Source organism: Bos mutus, chromosome 27 (assembly GCF_027580195.1).
Source record: "Bos mutus isolate GX-2022 chromosome 27, NWIPB_WYAK_1.1, whole genome shotgun sequence".
Classification (NCBI taxonomy): Eukaryota; Metazoa; Chordata; class Mammalia; order Artiodactyla; family Bovidae; genus Bos; species Bos mutus.
Genome location: NC_091643.1, coordinates 38173881 through 38194110, shown reverse-complemented (window position 1 = coordinate 38194110; position 20230 = coordinate 38173881). Strand labels below are relative to the sequence as shown.

At 39.7% G+C, this 20230-nt stretch overlaps 1 protein-coding gene across 2 annotated transcripts in view; it reads right to left on the bottom strand.

The window, feature by feature from the left end:
- GPM6A (glycoprotein M6A) overlaps nt 1-20230 on the bottom strand; it is a 256929-nt gene that overhangs the window by 6343 nt on the left and 230356 nt on the right. For both annotated transcript variants that reach the window (XM_070364150.1, XM_070364151.1), the window contains exons 4-6: nt 9019-9172; nt 1821-1897; nt 949-1014 (exon numbers count right to left, since the gene is read on the bottom strand). In XM_070364150.1, the coding sequence (XP_070220251.1) occupies nt 949-1014; nt 1821-1897; nt 9019-9172 (297 nt within the window). The remainder of the gene's footprint in view (nt 1-948; nt 1015-1820; nt 1898-9018; nt 9173-20230) is intronic.

Here is a 20230-nt window from a genome sequence, read left to right as displayed (position 1 = left end):
TCTCTGCTTTCCTGTTACTAGTCTTTGACAAGAGAAAAGCACTCATTTTTCCCAAATGTTCCTTTCACCAACACGTTGGACAATGTATTGGCACCGTAAGGAAAGGAATTAGATAGTTCCAAATTAACTCATCATTTCTGGGTATTTAAGTAGCTACTCCATAGCTGAGGTTACTGGGCACCTTCTAGAGCTCTCTGCTACTTAGATTCTGCTGCTGCTGCTAAGTCACTTCAGTCGTGTCCGACTCTGTGCGACCCCATAGACTCCACTTAGATTCTAGGACACGAAAATAAGGACCGAGGAACCCGGCCACAAAAGCTCCTACTATGTGCAAGGTCCATGTTCATTGTTACCACTTGGCCTTCCGCTAAACAAAATGGAACTCATGGTGAGTTACAAAGAAGAGACTGGATCTGGCAAAATTCAGGTCCTCAAAACTTGGTAAAACCTGACTTTCAGGGCTTGTTCTTAATATTTTTAAGAAAGTTATATACAGAAGATATGACCAGAAACTACTAAGGTTTATGTGAAGAAAAATAATCCTTTTTTCATAAATGACTCCATAAGGAGGAAAAAAGGGTAACATAAGATAAGGAATTGATTAAATTATTTGAATATCCCATTGATGCATATGTAGTATATGCTAAATAAATAATTTTTTTATGTTAACAGTAGTCTTGTATCTAAAATGCTAAGGAATTTACTTATTTTGGTTAGTGTTACCAATATTATTTGAATCCTTCAACTGATTACTAAATGTCAATTCTAACAAATATCTTTCTTTAGAGTAAGCCTTATTTTTCACTTAATTATTTGCCCATTCTCCCCCTCTCTTTTTAAAAATGATGCTAAAATACATATGATTCCTACAGACTTTGGATATTAGAGGTAAATGATCGTCTCTACAGGCAAAGTGAAAAACCAAGCCTCAGAGCTTTGAGGTCTTACCATAGCGATGACTGCAGCCCCAGCCCCGGCAAGGGCAACAATGAACAAGTGGAAGGTCATGTTCAGCTGCAAAAGAAACCAGAGAGAAACAGACACGCATCAGGGTTACAACAGAAGAGTGACAAGGCATCCATAGCCTTATGAGTAGGAACTCTGCTCATCTTTACCAGAAGTGCACCTCACAATATCTCTTCTCCTGCTGCTGCTGCTGCTGCTGCTGCTAAGTCGCTTCAGTCGTATCCGACTCTGTGTGACCCCATAGACAGCAGCCCACCAGGCTCCCCCGTCCCTGGGATTCTCCAGGCAACAACACTGGAGTGGGTTGCCATTTCCTTCTCCAATGCATGAAAGTGAAAAGTGAAAGTGAAGTCGCTCAGTTGTGTCCGACTCTTAGCGACCCCATGGACTGCAGCCTACCAGGCTCCTCCATCCATGGGAATTTCCAGGCAAGAGTACTGGAGTGGGGTGCCATCGCCTTCTCCGTGTTTTCTCCTGCAAGTTGTTTAAATCTTTGCAACTGTACCATTTTAGTATAATTTCATGTTAAAGATGAGATCATGGTTAATAATGATGGTTTCCATTAATATTATAACCATGAAGGCTATGGGATATCTTTTAAATATAGCCTTATGATTTTTCAACTTTCATTAAAATGATAGTTTCTAGAAAAAAAAATTTATCATAATTTTTTATTGAAATATGCGGAATATCTCATTCTTATTTATTTTCTCATTCCCCTGCATAACAACATTGCAAGTAACTTGCCTCTGAAAGAAAAAGGCGGGAATTTGATGTCACTTTAATTATATATTCTTCAAATAACAAAATGAAGCTCAAATTCTAACAAAATTAAAGGCTGTAACAACACTCACCTCAGTGGATTCACACATTCTCAGGAAATTCTCAGAGACAGTGCAAATTTTCTTTTCCTCTCCAATTGTCACAATCCCTACAACATTCAGAAAAGTACAGTTTAACATTTTACCTATTTTCAGGATCCCAGAGAGAGAAAAAGAAACTTGAGTGGATAAAATATAAGTAAGTTTCCTTTTATGTGGTATTGTAATGGAAAACCTCTTCCTCGGCTTTCGTGGCTTGATAATAATTATGAAAAATAAAACTAAGAATGGAGGATCAAGACTATTCAAGCCTCAAGCAATTCAAAACATTTCAATCTGAATTCACTGGGATCTAGCCACCAGAATCTTCAGATTCAATTGTAGCTACTTCATTGGTTTGGTCCATTAACGTCATGGTGTAGGCATCAGAATTATTTGGATAACTATGCTCCAGATGAAGTCAGGATCTAAAAGTATTCTGCTTGGACAAAGCCTCCGTTAGTCTATAAAAGCACATTGCCCAAAGGAGCAATTTTTCTCCGCTAACGCTGAAAACAGTGTTATTAGTAAGAAGAAATAAAAAGCTGCAATTTCACTCCCATTTATCCTTGCTCCAGTTGGTTTATGGATCAACTGCATCAAAATCTCCTGACTAGAGATCTCTTCAAGAAAATTAGAGATACCAAGGGAACATTTCATGCAAAGATGGGCACAATTAAGGACAGAAATGATATGGACCTGACAGAAGCAGAAGATATTAAGAAGAGGTGGCAAGAATACACAGAAGAATGGTACAAAAAAGATCTTCATGAGCCAGATAATCGCAATGGTGTGATCACTCACGTAGAGTCAGACATCCTGGAATGTGAAGTCAAGTGGGCCTTAGAAAGCATCACGACAAACAAAGCTAGTGGAGGTGATGGAATTCCAGTTGAGATATTTCAAATCCTGAAAGATGATGCTGTGAAAGTGCTGCACTCAACATGCCAACAAATGTAGAAAACTCAGCAGTGGCCACAGGACTGGAAAAGGTCAGTTTTCATTCCAATCCCAAAGAAAGGCAATGCCAAAGAGTGCTCAAACTACAGCACAATTGCACTCATCTCACACGCTAGTAAAGTGATGCTTAAAATTCTCCAAGTCAGGCTTCAACAGTATGTGAACTTCCAGATGTTCAAGCTGGATTTAGAAAAGGCAGAGTAACCAGAGATCAAATTGCCAACATTTGGTGGATCATCGAAAAAGCAAGAGAGTTCCAGAAAAACATCTACTTCTGCTTTATTGACTATGCCAAAGCCTTTGACTGTGCAGATCACAAAAACTGTGGAAAATTCTTAAAGAGATGGGAATATCAGACCACCTGACCTGCCTCCTGAGAAATCTGTGTGCAGGTCAAGAAGCAACAGTTAGAACTGGACATGGAACAACAGATTGGTTCCAAATCAGGAAAGGAGTACGTCAAGGCTGTATACTGTCAACCTGCTTATTTAATTTATATGCAGAGTACATCATGAGAAATGCTGGGCTGGATGAAGTACAAGCTGGAATCAAGACTGCCGGGAGAAATACCAATAACCTCAGATATGCAGATGACACCACCCCTATGGCAGAAAGTGAAGGAGAACTAAAGAGCCTCTTGAGGAAAATAAAAGAGAGAAATGAAAAAGTTGGCTTAAAGCTCAACATTCAGAAAAGTAAGATCATGGCATCTGGTTCCATCACTTCATGGGAAATAGATGAGGAAACAGTGGGGAACAGTGGCAGATTTGGGGGGCTCCAAAATCACTGCAGAAGGTGACTGCAGCCATGAAATTAAAAGACTCTTGCTCCTTAGAAGAAAAGTTATGACCAATCTAGACAGCACATTAAAAAGCAGAGACATTACTTTGCCAACAAAGATCTGTCTAGTCAAAGCTCTGATTTTTCCAGTAGTCATGTATGGATGTGAGTTGGACTGTGAAGAAAGCTGAGTGCCAAAGAATTGATGCTTTGGAACTGTGGTGTTGGAGAAGACTCTTGAAAGTCCCTTGGACTGCAAGGAGATCCAACCAGTCCATCCTAAAGGAGATCAGTCCTGAATATTCATTGGGAGGACAGATGCTGAAGCTGAAACTCCAATTCTTTGGCCACCTGATGCGAAGAATTGACTCACTGGAAAAGACCCTGATGCTGAGAAAGATTGAAGGCTGGAGGAGAAGGGGACGACAGAGGATGAGGTGGTTGGATGGCATCACTGACTCAATGGACATGAGTTTGAGTTAGCTCCAGGAGTTGGTGATGGACAAGGAGGCCTGGCGTGCCGCAGTCTTTGGGGTCGCAAAGAGTCGGGCACGACTGAGTGACTAAACTGAACACATCAGAATCTCCTGGGGAACTATCACAAATTTGTACCTCTGGATCCACCGGAGGACTGATCCATCAGAGTCTGTGAACGCTTGCCGGGAGTATTGCATTTTTAACAAGCACATAGGTGATGCGCTGCCACAGACCTCATTTTACAGAAGTGATCAAGTTCATCCTAAAACGGGTCTTTGATTTTGTTTTGAGAACTCCTGAAGTGTTAAACACATATATACATGAAAGGAAAAATTCACAACTTCTGAGCAAACTAATACCTCAGCTTTTAGCACTTGCTGCATAACAATACATGGACATATTATTTAGTTTTAATATGTATACATATTCACACATTCTTAGCTTTGAGGTACACCATCAAGTCTCCATGTCTATGGATCTGGTATACTAACCTGCTTTGCCAATGGTTTGGGCAATTATTTCAGTTAAAAAAAAATGTACTTGCAATATCTTGAATTCAGAGATCCTTCTCTGGGATCTTCCTTTTTTGCCATGGTAAGTCTAAGAGGGGTTAAAAAGAACCTCTGGAAGATGTGTCTAATAAATCATCATTAGTGAGAAATCTTCCCAGGAAAGCCTATCTTTCTCCTTGCTGATCTGTTGCAGACTTCATTCATTCACATGAAACACCCTGGCTATGCATGCATTTCATTGCCTATTTCTTTATTCGCATTTGCAGCAAAACTTCTAGGAAGTGTTGCTTAGGCTCAGTTTGCAATTCCTTTCTTTCCATTTTCACTTAAACCCCTTCCAGTCAAATTTCACCCCAATCCTCCACTGAAACTTTCCTTATGAAGATCACTCATGCGCTCCACATTGTTAAAACTGAAGATGAATTCTTAGTTCGCCTTCTATTCGCCAGTCAGCAGTATTGGAGGCAGCTGATGACTCCTGCAAGGCTTCCCTGGTGGCTCAATGGTTAAAGAATCTGCCTGCCAATGCAGGAGACATGGGTTCAGTCCTTGGGTTGGGAAGATTCCCTGGAGAAGGAAATGGCAACCCATTCCAGTATTCTTGCCTGGGCAAATCTCATGGACAGAGGAGACTTGCATCCTTCATGGTCTCTTTATTTGGATTCCAAAATCTACATCCTCCTGTTTTCACCTTTCTGTTCTCACCGGCTTCTCCCTGTCAGTATCTTTGTCTGGTTCCTCCAGTGAGCTAGGATCTCTTTCAGTGGTGCTTCCCAGTGTTCAGTCCTCAGTTATCTGTCTGTCTCCTTTGCTGACCTCAGCCATTCTCAGAGTTTTCAACTTTAAACATTATCAAGATTCCTAAATCCATACAGCCAGCCCCATACTTCTCTCCTGAAACCAAGACCCAAATATCCAATTTCTTACTTGACAACTCTATTGAGACTTCTAATAAGCACCTGAAAAACAACACTGCCGAAACTGAAGTCTGATCTCCCTTGCCTGCCCCACTCCTGAGCAAGCTCTTCTGGTTGGCTTTCCCATCTCATTTGATAGCTAATCAACCTTCCCAGTTGCTTAATCAAAAAGACAAATTCCTTCTTGAATCCTCTTTTCCTGTCGACCCCCACATACAACCCATCAGGAAATTCTGTTGCCTCTCTCTGTACCCATTGTGATCCACAACTGGGGGGTTGGTTTTTTTCTTTTCTGATGCCCTTTGTTTATAGCTTGATTGCATATGAACATTAAGGATTCTTATTAAAGATGTATTATTTGGAGGGTAAATAAATGCTATCCAGGCAGTAGATTCTTTGTTAAGAGCAAACAGAAAGCCTGTACAGATGATGTGAAAGGTTGCATGACACCTCTTCTCATCACAGAGAAAAGCTAAGCCTGAATAAATCCTGGGTGAAAGTACAAGAGGAGAGTGAATAAGTGGACTTAAAACTCAACATTGAGAAAACACTCACAGCATCTGGTCCCATCACTTCATGGCAAATAGATGGGGAAACAGTGGAAACAGTGACAGACATCATTTTTGTGGCCTCCAAAATCACTGCAGATGGTGACTGCAGCCATGAAATTAAAAGACACTTGCTTCTTGGAAGAAAAGCTATGACCAGCCTAGTTCAGTTCAGTCTCTCAGTCATGTCTGACTTTTTGCGACCCCATGAATTGCAGCATGCCAGGCCTCCCTGTCCGTCACCAACTCCCGGAGTTCACTCAAACTCACGTCCATCGAGTCAGTGATGCCATCCAGCCATCTCATCCTCTGTCGTCCCCTTCTCCTCCTGCCCCCAATCCCTCCCAGCATCAGAGTCTTTTCCAATGAGTCAACTCTTTGCATGAGGTGGCCAAAGTACTGGAGTTTCACCCAGGACTGATCTCTTTTAGACAGCATATTAAAAAGCAGAGACATTACTTTGCCAACAAAAGTCCATCTAGTCAAAGCTATGGTTTTTCCTGTAGTCATGCATGGATGTGAGAGTTGAACTATAAAGAAAGCTGAGCGCCAAAGAATTGATGCTTTTGAACTGTGGTGTTGGAGAAGACTCTTGAGAGTCCCTTGGACTGCAAGATCAAACCAGTCCATCCTAAAGGAAATCAGTCCTGAATATTCACTGGGAGGACTGATGCTGAAGCTGAAACTAATCCTTTGGCCACGTGATGCGAAGAACTGACTCATTGGAGAATACCCTGATGCTAGGAAAGATTGAAAGTGGGAGGAGAAGGGGACGGCAGAAGATGAGATGGATGGATGGCACCACCAACTCAATGGACATGAGTTTGATCAAGCTCCAGGAGTCAGTGATGGACAGGGAGGCCTGGTGTGCTGTAGTTCATGGGGTCCCAAAGAGTCAGACATGACTAAGTGACTGAACTGAACTATGCTGTAACAGGGCTAAGGTTCAAAGAGCAGCTTTAATCATAGTCATGCTTTACACTTACCCGATGTATATCCCCTACAATATCTGGGATGTACTGGACTACATATATTGCTTATCAGAAATTCAAACTTAACTGGGTGTCCTGTAATTTACCTGGCAACCCTCTCTGTGAGACTAGCCACATCTCTTCCAATTTTAATTTTTCAGATTAGAAGAATTAAAGGAAGACATTTTAGTTGGGGGTGGGGATGCTGAAGTTAGGGCTGTGGTTTTCCGAGCAGCTATTTTCCAGTGACCTCCAGCAGTAGGTGCCAAGGTTTCCTTTTCCTGTGTTTACAGGGACATGATTCCAAGGTTAAAACTTTCCCCAGAGAAGACCTGTCCACATTCCTTCCATCATCTTCTTGCCGAGAACCCCATGCACAGAAAATCATCCTGATTTTCATCTGCATCACACAATGGGGGCTGGAACTCCTTCTAACAAGAGCGTAGGTAGACACTGTTTTGAAACATTGGGCTAGCTGGTGATGGACTGGTTCGACCATACCCTGCAGTCTGTCTACAGTCTAACCTCAGAGCCACAGTCTAACCTTGTGATCCCCTCTACTGAACTGTTTCCCACTTGCCTGAAGTACAGGGACACCTGCATTAGAGAAAAACATTTATAACACTCTATTAGATTTTAAAAGTCTTCCCTGGTGGCTTGGATGGTAAAGAATTCACCTGCAATGCAAGAGACCTGAGTTTGATCCCTGAGTCAGGAAGATCCCCTGGAGAAGGGAATGGCAATCCACTAACAGCTGTGTTGTGAAAAAATATCAGTTTGAGCACATGACTTTGCATATCTTCTATAAATTCTGTAGCCCCCATATTATTACAAAGGATGGGATGGGATTCCAAACAGGTTAGGTGAGATTAGACTCAACTTTCCTCATTCATAGTTCAGTGCTTGTTTCAACAGGTTAGGTAGCTCACTTCAAACCAAGAACAGACTCTGAAACTGGATGGAGTGAATCCAGCACTCTCACTTACTAGCCGTGTCACCTTGGACAGGAAACTTAACCTCCTGGGACCTCAGTTTTGTCATTTATAAAGAGGATAACCACAGTACCCACCACACAGAATTACTGTGAGAACTAAACAGGCAAACATATACAAACTATTGTAAGCCCTTATACACGTAAGAAATTATTATTATTACATGAGGTTTCAGCCCTAAATAAAAATAACCTAAGAGTCCCTTGGACTGCAAGGAGATCCAACCAGTCCATTCTGAAGGAGATCAGCCCTGGGTGTTCTTTGGAAGGAATGATGCTAAAGCTGAAACTCCAGTACTTTGGCCACCTCATGCGAAGAGTTGACTCATTGGAAAAGACTCTGATGCTGGGAGGGATTGGGGGCAAGAGGAGAAGGGGACGACAGAGGATGAGATGGCTGGATGGCATCACTGACTGGATGGACGTGAGTCTGGGTGAAGTCTGGGAGTTGGTGATGGACAGGGAGGCCTGGCGTGCTGCGATTCATGAGGTCGCAAAGAGTCAGACACGACTGAGCAACTGAACTGAACTGAACTGAAGAGGACTACTGATTGATTTAGTTTTTTTTTTATTATTATTATGAAATGGTAAAGTTTAGTTTTTCCCCCTGTTTCAGAAAACAATGAAGTATCTATTTCTTAGATGAGCTTCATACAGACTTCACAGACTATATAGTTTATCAGGGGAGAATGAAAATACTATGCAAACACTACACGGTTCATAAGAGTGACTTGCACTCACTCTGAAATTCCCTTAGTTTGGTTTTAGAAGAATGACTTAAACATGAAGATTCTGATGCACCTCTCTCTCTGGTCGAAGTAATTATGGTTCCAAAGTGGTTTACACTAGTTTTCTCAGTTGCTCAGTTGTTTCCAACCCCTTGCAACCCTTAGACTGTAGCCTGCCAGGCTCCTGTGTCCCTGGGACTTTTCAGGCAAGAATACTGGGGTGGGTTGCTGTCTTCTTTTCCATTACACTATTTTAAAATGGAGCAAACCGTATGAGGTGCTGTATTTACAGCCAGGGATACACCTACCAAACTGACGAAGGTCCAGGCAGAGATTCGCTCCCTCCACTAAGGTGGTGTTTCGGCAGATGGTCCACAGGTTGAAATACATGTAAACTGGCAGTGAGGTGAATGCCGTGACTCCCAGCCAGGCCAGCATGAAAAGGTATGTCAGCATAATAAACTGCAACAGAGAAAAAGTCGAGACAGAAAACATATAAGCTACTGGGAAGGAGGGATTCTGTGTTTAACCTACACAGCTCAATATTTATCACTCCGGTAGGTCCTGCCACCAGTAAGGAAGCTGAGAGAGGGTGAACATGGATCACGAGAAGAAAGGGGCTGGAAAACTACATCACAGAGGTTCTGATGTACAGAGGAAGAGTTCCTCCATCTGCATCTTAATGCCTGTTTCATTCAGGTATTGATCTTGAAAACCTCACCACACATTTTTTTAACTTTAGAAAACATTAACTGATAAATTTAAGATGAACAGCTTTGTATGACAACTAAATGGGCACAAATTCACATCATAAATATTTAAGCTAAGTACAATGACTCACAGGTCATTTTGGTATATAATGATATGAGTGTGTATTTCTACTCCTCTTTCTGAATGACTTTTGTAAACTTTAAGTCTAACTCTTCTTTCATGCACACTAACTTTACCTTTGATTGACTGATTGATTTATCAAGCATTGATATGCCACTCATTTACTGTGTCCCCAGCCTAGATGTCACATTTGTTTAGCAAGAAAGGGGGCCTTAAAGCGTGCTGGTTAAAGCCACAGATTTCTGAACTGGATTGAGTCTAGGCTGCTTTTTATGCCTCTTTGTGATTAATTTAGCAGAGCATGCCTGCTAAACTGATCTGAAATTACAATCACAATTGTAATCTACAGTTACACTCACTGCATGACTGTTCAGAAGCTGGAATGAGATGATTCGGTGGAAGCACTGAGCGTCAAACCTGGCGCATACGAAGCCCAGGCAAAGTATCAGTACTTTTTATTCTAGGTAGTATTATTGTGATTATTCCTACTACCACCAAACATATATCTTGCCTGAATGATAGGAATGTATAGAATAAGGAAATTAGGCTTCATGTTTGCAGAAAATAAAAAGCATGAGAAGTTCTCAAGTCTGGGAAAATTACTTAATGTCTTCCGCTGGAAGAGGAAGCCTCTCGAAAGTCTGGAAACTACCCCAAACTGAAGAAATCTTGTTAATGGAACTCCTGGGAGGAAAAAGCTCTGTTTATTAACATTTTCATTATGCAGAATTGTAGGCCTCAGTGCTAATTTACAATCTCAAGAATAATGAACATGATACTGCCACTTCAGACCCAGTCCTCTGGAGGGTAACGGCGACTCAGAACCCACAGGAGAGTGATCCGCAGGCCTTTCGGTTCCATTTGGCCTTGTATTCCTTTCCGACCCAGGGGACTTTTCAAAAGCTTCTTTTGATGGTGCTGTTTACGGTGGAATGGGACTCTGGATTCTATGGGTTTACACTCAAACTGGCCTGGAATTCTCTGAACTGTGTTGCTGCTGCTACTTCACAAGGCAATGGAAGGAGTGAGTTCTGAAACCGTATTTGCTATAATGTCACAGCATAGTAATAAAGCTGAATTTTACAGAATCAATCTTTGCTGCGAGAACATGTTTTCATGAGGACTAGTGCATTAACTTTTGTTCTAACATACAAAAGATTTTACTTCTGAGTTGGAGTACAAAGCAGTTACATTTTAGGGAGTTCATAGTCACTAAAGTATCCATACTAAACATGCTAAAAATATAAGGCTATCTTCCTACTTTATGTTTTCCCTTAGAGTCTGATAATTACTAAGATTGAAAAATTATTTGAACTGATAAAGTGTGATTCTAGGTAAACATTCTCTATATGTAATAAAATATCTCATGATTATCATCTTATTTCTAGCTTTCCACTGCTAGTAATATGACAGGTATTTTTTGTTGTCTGAGCATTAAATATATGAGCTACTCTTTTTTTCTAAACTGAGGTATAATTGATATATCAGTTTCAGGTGTACAACATAATGGTTTGCTATTTGTATATATTGTGAAACAGTCATTGCAATAAGTCTAGTTAACATCTGTCACCATACATCGTTATTGTTATAAATATTTTGTAAACTATTTATTCACATGTGGTGTTTATTGCCTTGAACAACAATATATTTTACTTTCTAAACTAAACAGCAGTGGCCCTGTTTATAGAAAGGAGAGAGGGTGGGTCTTATGGAAGTCTGATATATAAAGTGGACTCACTGGCTTTTCCTATTTCAGCCACAGTTTAATGTATCTCTCACTTATATTAAAACACTGACCATTTCCTCCTAATTCACAAATAAAAATATCTCAGTAAAATCTCTTTGGTTTGGTTTAGATTAGTTAACTTGTTGATCTTGGATGGTAAAAACTATCATTTTTTTAATGACATTAATGACATTTAATGCCATTAAATGATAAAGACGTGGGTGCCAGATTCATAATCAATATCCAGCAATCTTATTATCACATCATTATTGAGTACCATTTCATCAGAACATGCAAATGACTTTCACAATAGGTACCTTCTTGTTACCATAGTTCTTGTTTTGTGTTTATTTTTATTCAAAATACATTTGTTGAGGGTCTAATATGTGTTAGTATTACACTCAACAATCTTGCTGTGAATTCCTTCTTAGTGGCTTAAAATTTTTAAAAATATGTATTATTTTGATTTCAACCTAGATGTTCTAATTATTGTTTGAAATTTAGAAGGGAGATTGAAATATGGAACTGCAAGAAACAAGGCTTTCTTAGTCTTTGGAAGAAGGTTAAAACACATGATTACCCCTTGATGATGCAGCTTTGAGATTACAGTGTATTTAACTTGAGAGTGACTTGTAAAAGGTAATTTATTTTTCATCTGTGTGCCTATGAATTTAAGCTTGATGTCTAAGAAAATCACACTTGGTTAAGCCATAGACTTTCTGGGGAACTCAGCAGATGTGTACCAGACTGGGTAAAAATAACATCTCAGACGTTAGCTGAACTGATGAAAAAGAGCCAGCTGACTCTGACTCCAAGGGTCTCTGAATCTAAGGATTATGTAAACACTGAAAAAATTAGCCATATATCAAATTTAATGTTATGATATAATGAATAAATTTGGGCATAACGCAGACTCAAACTTCAGTGAAATGAATTAAATGGATCTATCAGTTCAGTTCAGTTCAGTCGCTCAGTCGTGTCTGACTCTTTGCGACCCCATGAACCACAGCACGCCAGGCCTCCCTGTGGGTATATGCGAACATATACCAAACATATACTGTTGGGTTCCACTCAGGACACTGTCTATAAAGTCTCTTTCTCATCAGTGTTTTACAGCACAGCTTATAAAAATACTTAGATAAAGTATTTTTTAACTCAGAGCTCCCTCATTTCCCAAAAATATGTTTTCAATGACATTTCCTCATTGGGAATGCATTTATAGATTATCAATTCAATCATGTCCCCACTTGAAGAGCAAGAGAAAACAGCTGTAGATTTGAAGGCAGAAACACCTCCGGGCTGAGTGATCTGGTCATCCAGCAGTCTCGCTGAGTGAACGTGAGCTGAGGGGCATGCCTCTGACAGTGGTTTCCAACCGTGCACACACAGCGAGATCATCTGGCAGATCTGAGAAAGAGATCAGGCTTTGCCCGTGACAATTATATCTGAATTTACAATATCTTTGCAGACAATTTTAATGGGCATCTAACATAAAGAACTGCTGCTCTATGGGAATCAATAAAGCTCTCATGAGTACATTTGATGTGAAAACTTCTCTGATATTTTCCTTAGGCTCTTCAGGGTACCACACCTGAAGTCGGGGAAAAAAAAAAAAAAAAAGCACAATTGGAATGATTAGCCAGAAATCCATGTCAATGTCAACAAAATAGCCAAATGCATAGGTGAGTGAGGGACTGATATGAACCAAATTTGAAATCAAGATTTCCCAGATTCAGCACTATTGAAAATTTGGGCCAGAATATTCTTTGTTATGGATAGTGCCCTGTGTATTGCAACATGTTTAACAACATCCCCGGTCTCTACTCAATAGACAATAGTTACATAACCAAAATTTCTGTGTCCCCTGCGGGGAGAAGGCAAGGAGTGGGGAAACAGCATCTGGTTGAGAACCACAGCTCTAATATGAGAGAATACGAAGGCAAAGGAAAGCAAACGGACGCCTGAATATGCTATCACTAAGAATGCAAAATGGAGCAGCACCAACAATACTGAACTCAGTAGGCTGCGAGAAGCACACAGTGTAAAGTTTACTGAAGAAAAAATTACTTGCGTTAGTATGTAAATTACTTGAAAATATGCAGTCATCATTATTGTCAACAGTATGGCCTAAAGCTATCTTGGCACAAGTGGTGATCAGAAACTTGCTTTAAAAAAAAAAAACTATTTGCCATGTTTCTACCCATTTTATTCCTAATTGTCAAGACATGGAAGCAGCTAAAATGTCCTTCAGTAGCTGAATGGAGGAATAAACTGCTATATTCAGATGATGGAATATTATTCGGCACTAAGAGAAATGACTTATATAAAGCCACAGGAAAACATGGAAGAACCTTAAATGCATATGACTAAGTGAAGAAAGTCTGAAAAGATTACGTAACGTGTGATTCCAGTTATATGACATTCTGGAAAAGGCAACACTATGGCGACAGTAAGAGGACAGGCGGCTGCCAGGCGTGGAGAGAGGAGGATGGACAGGTGGAGCACGGGATTTTCAGGGCAGTGAAAGTATTCTGTTTTACACCACAGAGTCAGATATGTGTCAGACACTTGTCTAAACACACCGAATGTGCAACACCAAGCGTGAAGTCTCAGGGAAATTATGGACTTTGGGTGATTATCCTGCGTCCATGTCAGCTCATTAATTGTAGCAAATGTACCACCTGGTGCAGGATTTAGATAGTGAGGGCGGCTGTTGAGATGTCGGGGTTGGGGATATTTAAGAAATTTCTATTAATATATTTTCTGTTCAATTTTTCTATGAACCTAAAGTTGCTCTAAAAAATAAAATCTATTAAAAATATACTAATTGTAATGCTCTCCTTTATTACCTTGCACTGGTCTTATTCATTCAACAGATCAAACTAAAATGCTTCAGAATATAGTATAGGATTCATCATGAGTTTGCAGTTGCCCTATCTAACACTTGGATGATTGCAGTATTCTAAATAGTTCATTCTAGTTTGCACCCTTCAGGTTACTTATGGAGCTTATTTCTATTTTCCAAACCCTTAATCAAAGTCCTTTACTCTTTAATTCATTAATAATTAAAATATCCCTGTGTCAACAATGTGTACTATATGAGGCCTTGGGTATATACCGGTCAAAAATGTCTTTCGAAGATTTTAACCACTGTCTGAACAAACACTGTAAGCCAGCCATGTCCATCAGTGTGCTCAGCATGCATGTGCTTATGTAGGCTTTACTTTTTCAAGTGAAAGCAGAATTCAAATCAAATCAAATCATATTAGAGAGAAAAGCACCGCCAGCCTTTTTTCCAACAAATATTGCTGCTGCTAAGTCGCTTCAGTCGTGTCTGACTCTGTGCGACCCCATAGACAGCAGCCCACCAGGCCCCGCCGTCCCTGGGATTCTCCAGGCAAGAACACTGGAGTGGGTTGCCATTTCCTTCTCCGATGCATGAAAGTGGAAAGTGAAAGTGAAGTCGCTCAGTCGTGTCCGACTCTTAGCGACCCCATGGACTGCAGCCTACCAGGCTCCTCCATCCATGGGATTCTCCAGGCAAGAGTACTGGACTGGGGTGCCATTGCCTTCTCCAACAAATATTACTATAGAGGAAATTTCCCTTTAGTGAATGCTATTTTATTGTCAGTTACGTTGTAAATATCTGAGAAATGGTCTTCTGACCAAGAATCCCAATATGATAATACTAGGCTTAGACATGGGCCTTCCTGGTGGCTCGGTGGTAAAGAACCACCTGCCAATGCAGGAGACACGAGTTCAATCCCTGGGGGGTGGGAGTTGGGGTAGGGAATATCCCTTGGAGAAGAAAATGGCAACCCACTCCAGTATTCTTGCCTGGGAAATCCCACGGACACAGGAATCTGGCGGGCTACAATCCATGTGGTCGCCAGAGTTGGACACGACTGAGCGACTAAACCACCACCACCACCAGGCTTATTCATTCCTCAGTGAGCTTTTGATTTTTATATCCTTAACATATGTCATCTCCCCATAAAGTAATTAAAAAACATAAACTATGGTAGCTAATCTTAAAATGAGGAAATTGAGTCTCAAAAAATGTGGTAAAATTTCATGTTTTGTAAAACGTTACTGGTTTAAATGCAAAGTCAGAAAGATATAATTCTTTTTTTTCCTAAAAGAAATGATAAAATAAAAATCTTTTTGTGGAGATTATTCCCAGTACAGTGGGCATGAGCCTTCTGATTGGAAAAGACAGGTACCTACTAAACAATCAGTATTGCAAAAGACCATCTGTAATCCACAGTTCTCATTGAATCCCCAATCCAGTAGCCTGTTTAAATTATAACTTTTACATGTATAGAAATATTTGGCACATTAAAATCAATGGAACCAATTTAAGAAAACGTATTTCTATTTGCAGTGTCACCTGAACATATAAAATCGAGGTTACTCACAGTAGAAGCAGTTACTGTAAGTGAATGGATTCAGGATGCCACATTAGGGTTCATAAATCCTATGAATTGGAGGATAATTTCTATCCATCCTTAAGGTGAATTTCTAGCTTTATTATAAAATTTGATTAAAAAATCTATATGTGCAAGCGACTTCATTTAAACTAGAATATCTTTATAAGCAGAAATTGAAAATTCATTAGTTATAGCTATATCTCCTTAGAACTTTTCAGTTCAGTTCAGTTCAGTCACTCAGTCATGTCCAACTCTCTGCAACCCGTGGACTGGGCATGCCAGGCCTCTCTGTCCATCACCAACTCCCGGAGTTTACTCAAACTCATGTCCATTGAGTCAGTGATACCACCCAACCATCTCATCCTCTGTCATCCCCTTCTCCTCCCGCCTTCAATCTTTCCTAAGAACTTTTCAGTGGGCATCAAATTCTAAGATTTAATTTTATATTAATTAAATAAAAAAACTGAAGGTTTTAAATATTCTGGAAAAACGAAAACAGACTATTATCCTGCTATGTACAATTCATCTATGGTAACTGTATTTTAACATATTTCCCCCACATTTTATTTTATTTAGCTATTTTGGTTCCACTGCGTGGCATGTGCAATCTTAATTCCCTGATCAGGGATTGAACCCTTATCCTCTGCAGTGGGTAAGCACAGAGTCTTAACTACTGGACCTCTAGGCAAGTCCGTCAACAATTTATTCATTCTGTAAAGCTGAAAGTTTGTACGCTTTGATCACATCTCCCCACTTCCCTACTCTCAGCCCCTGGCAACCACCATTCTCCTTTCTGCTTTTATATGTATAATGGGATTGCTTTTAACAGAACTATTTCATTTAGGAAGACATGAATCAGAGAGTGTTACTTCATGTCTCTAGTTTCCTTTTTCAACAATTCATTAAATGTATGAGAAATGATGTGATGAGAAAGTAGTCTCTGTAGTGTTCCTTCCCGAAGTCCAAAGCCCCAGTCCAAATCATGAGAAATATACCAGATTTCAACTCAGGTACATTCTATAAAATGCCTAACTTCTACCCCACAAAACCTTCTAGACCACCAAGAACAAGGGAAGTCTTGGAAAATGTCACAGATCAGAGTAGCCTAAGGAGGAATGACTGACCTGTGACATGCTATCTGTACTCCCTGACTGGGATACTAGGAGAGAAAAAGAACGCTTGATTTAGGAAAAACTAAAAAAGCCTGAACACAGCGTGGACTTTAGTCAATAGTAATGTTTCTATATAGGCTTACTAGTTGTGACAAATGTACCATGCTAAAGTAAGATGTTACTACAGAAAACTGAGTTTGATATATATGGACATTCTCTGTACCATCTTCATCATTCTGTACATCTAAAACTATTGTAAGATTAAAAGTTTATTTTTTGCTGTCTCGTACACAGGGTTATTGTTACCATCTTTCTAAATTCCATATATATGCATTAGTATACTGTATTGGTGTTTTTCTTTCTGGCTTACTTCACTCTGTATAATAGGCTCCAGTTTCATCCATCTCATTAGAACTGATTCAAATGTATTCTTTTTAATGGCTGAGTAATACTCCATTGTGTATCTGTACCACAGCTTTCTTATCCATTCATCTGCTGATGGGCATCTAGGTTGCTTCCATGTCCTGGCTATTATAAACAGTGCTGCAATGAACACTGGGGTACACGTGTCTCTTTCCCTTCTGGTTTCCTCAGTGTGTATGCCCTGTATAGATCAGTCTTATGGACTCTGTGGGAGAGGGAGAGGGTGGGGAGATTTGGGAGAATGGCGTCGAAACATGTATAATATCATGTATGAAAGGAGTTGCCAGTCCAGGTTCGATGCACGATACTGGATGCTTGGGGCTGGTGAACTGGGACGACCCAGAGGGAGGGTATGGGGAGGGAGGAGGGAGGAGGGTTCAGGATGGGGAACACAGGTATACCTGTGGTGGATTCATTTCGATATTTGGCAAAACTAATACAATATTGTAAAGTTTAAAAATAAAATAAAATTTAAAAAAAAAGTTTATTTTTGAAAAAATGCTTTAGGATTTTAAAAATATGTGTGTGTTACTTAACCATGTCTGACCTTTGCGACTCCATGGACTGTAGTCCACCAAGCTCCTCTGTTCATGGAATTTTCCAGGCAAGAATACTGGAGTGGGTTGCCATTTCCTTCTCCAGGGGATCTTCTCAACCCAGGGATCAAACCTGGGTCTCCTGCATTGCAGGCAGATTCTTTATCATTTGAGCTATAGGGAAGTCTTTTAAAAATATAAGGAGCATTTCACAAAGCATTTCCTAAATGCTATGAAATTATATCCTAGAATGATCGGATGGATGATCTGATATATAGAGAAGTCTAATGAGAATGAAAATGCCACTGAATATACAAATTTAGAAAAGAACAATTTAGCAGAAAATTATATGTCATGACTTGAATAATCAAAAGAACAAAAACGAACATAAAACAAAACCTTGGCTCAATATTTTTGAGAAGGTATTTTTATTTGAACTGAATTCCAACCACGACCTATGGTGACTGGGAAGGAAGCAGGATGATTTAGACTTTTTCTTTTTTTCAATTTTTGCTTTCCAGCAGTTTTAAGTATTTCGAATTAAAAATTCCAACACTAGAAGATTTACTTTTTATAAGAAATTTTCCCATTCTGTCAATGTCATCTTCTAAGGCTCACCAAAATTTTTTGTTCATTTTTATGCTCGAAACCTGAATAGAATGAGACCATGTTTTCTGTTTTTGCCATAATTTATGTACCAGCACAGTTAATAACTGCACGGTCACACTGAGATTGGTCCACTGTCCTGTATTTAGAGTCCAGTTCTGAAACTATAAGTGCATGTGTGAGATCTGCTTCAGATACCTGTGGTAAATATTTCTAAATATGACCACTATGCTTGAAGCAGTTTATGTTTCCCCATCCCACTTTATGCCCTATTGAGAGAGTGCTAAAATGCATTGCTATAATCTGAAAAAAAAAAATGATGTTGCCTTCTTGAGGTTAGATTTAGAATATCCTGCTGCTGCTGCTGCTAAGTCACTTCAGTCGTGTCCAACTCTGTGCGATCCCATAGATGGCAGCCCACCAGGCTCCCCCATCCCTGGGATTCTCCAGGCAAGAACACTGGAGTGGGTTGCCATTGCCTTCTCCAATGCATGAAAGTGAAAAGTGAAAGGGAAGTCGCTCAGTCGTGTCCGACTCCTTGTGACCCCATGGACTGCAGCCCACCAGGCTCCTCCGCCCATGGGATATCCTAGAGAGAGACTAAGACTTATTTGAGGAACTTGGCAGTCTTGAATCAATGGTGTTATTATTTTTAAAATTTACTTTTGAAGACACTGAATTTTAGAGATAGACTAGGATGCAGAGTTCCTTGATGACAACTTTACTTAGAAAGTTACCTAGGACTCTTTTAGAGGCGGTCATCAAAATCGACTACTGAGTTATTTCACCTTGCACAGAGCATCCTTATCTTATAAAAAGAGATAACTCATGATTGTGGATAAAAGTCAAGGTTAAAATGAGGACATCTTTGCCATGAAGGAACTTTCCAGTCACCAATGAATGATATCGCTAAAATGTAAAACAATAGGGGCTGGTGAATTATTAAAAACTCTCACAGTCAGATAATTCTCCTATGAAATTAGCCCAAATAAAACATAAATGACAAGACAAATACTGATTATGAGGTTAGTGAGGGACTCTGTGCCACAGGCTTGAATGCAAATCTGACTCCACCACCCACCATGTACTCATCTCTTGGTGGCAGGTTCATCATCTGTGAAATAAAGGTAATTATTAATATTTACATCTCAATAATACTGGTACCTACTCACATAGTTTGGAGGATTAAATATCCTAGTATTTCGTAAAGTTCCATGCATAGCAACTGGCATATATAAGCACCTAACAAACATTTCGTATTATTAATACTGGATTTATTATTAAAACTTAACTTAAAGTTAGGAAAATGAGCCATGAGTCATGATACACTCTGTAAAGGTAATTCTACAGAGTATGTCTTATGATGCAGTGAAAATCTATAAATATCTGAGGCTAAGAGAAAAGATTAAAATAATAAATACAGCTGGTCTTCCTTTTTGATATCCTTGAATTTAACCAATGATGAATGGAAAATATTTTTTAAAATATGCCAGAAAGTTCCAAAAAGCAAAACTTGAATTTGCCACATGCCAGCAATGATTTTATAGCATTTATACTGACAATTACAGAGTTTATATTGTATTAGGTATTATAAGTAATTTGGAAATGATTTAAAGTATATGGAGGGATGTGTGTAAGGTTAAATACAACACTACACTTTTTTATATAAGAGACTCAAGCATCTGTGGGTCTTGGTCTCTACAGGAGTCCTGGGACCAATCCCCTCAGATACAGTGGATAACCGTAAATACATATTTTTCTTTACCTGTAAACGGGATAAAAAGTAACCACTTAGTTTTGTTACTTTAAACATTGTGTGTGATTCCCAGGTGGTGCAGTGGTCTACATGGGGCTGG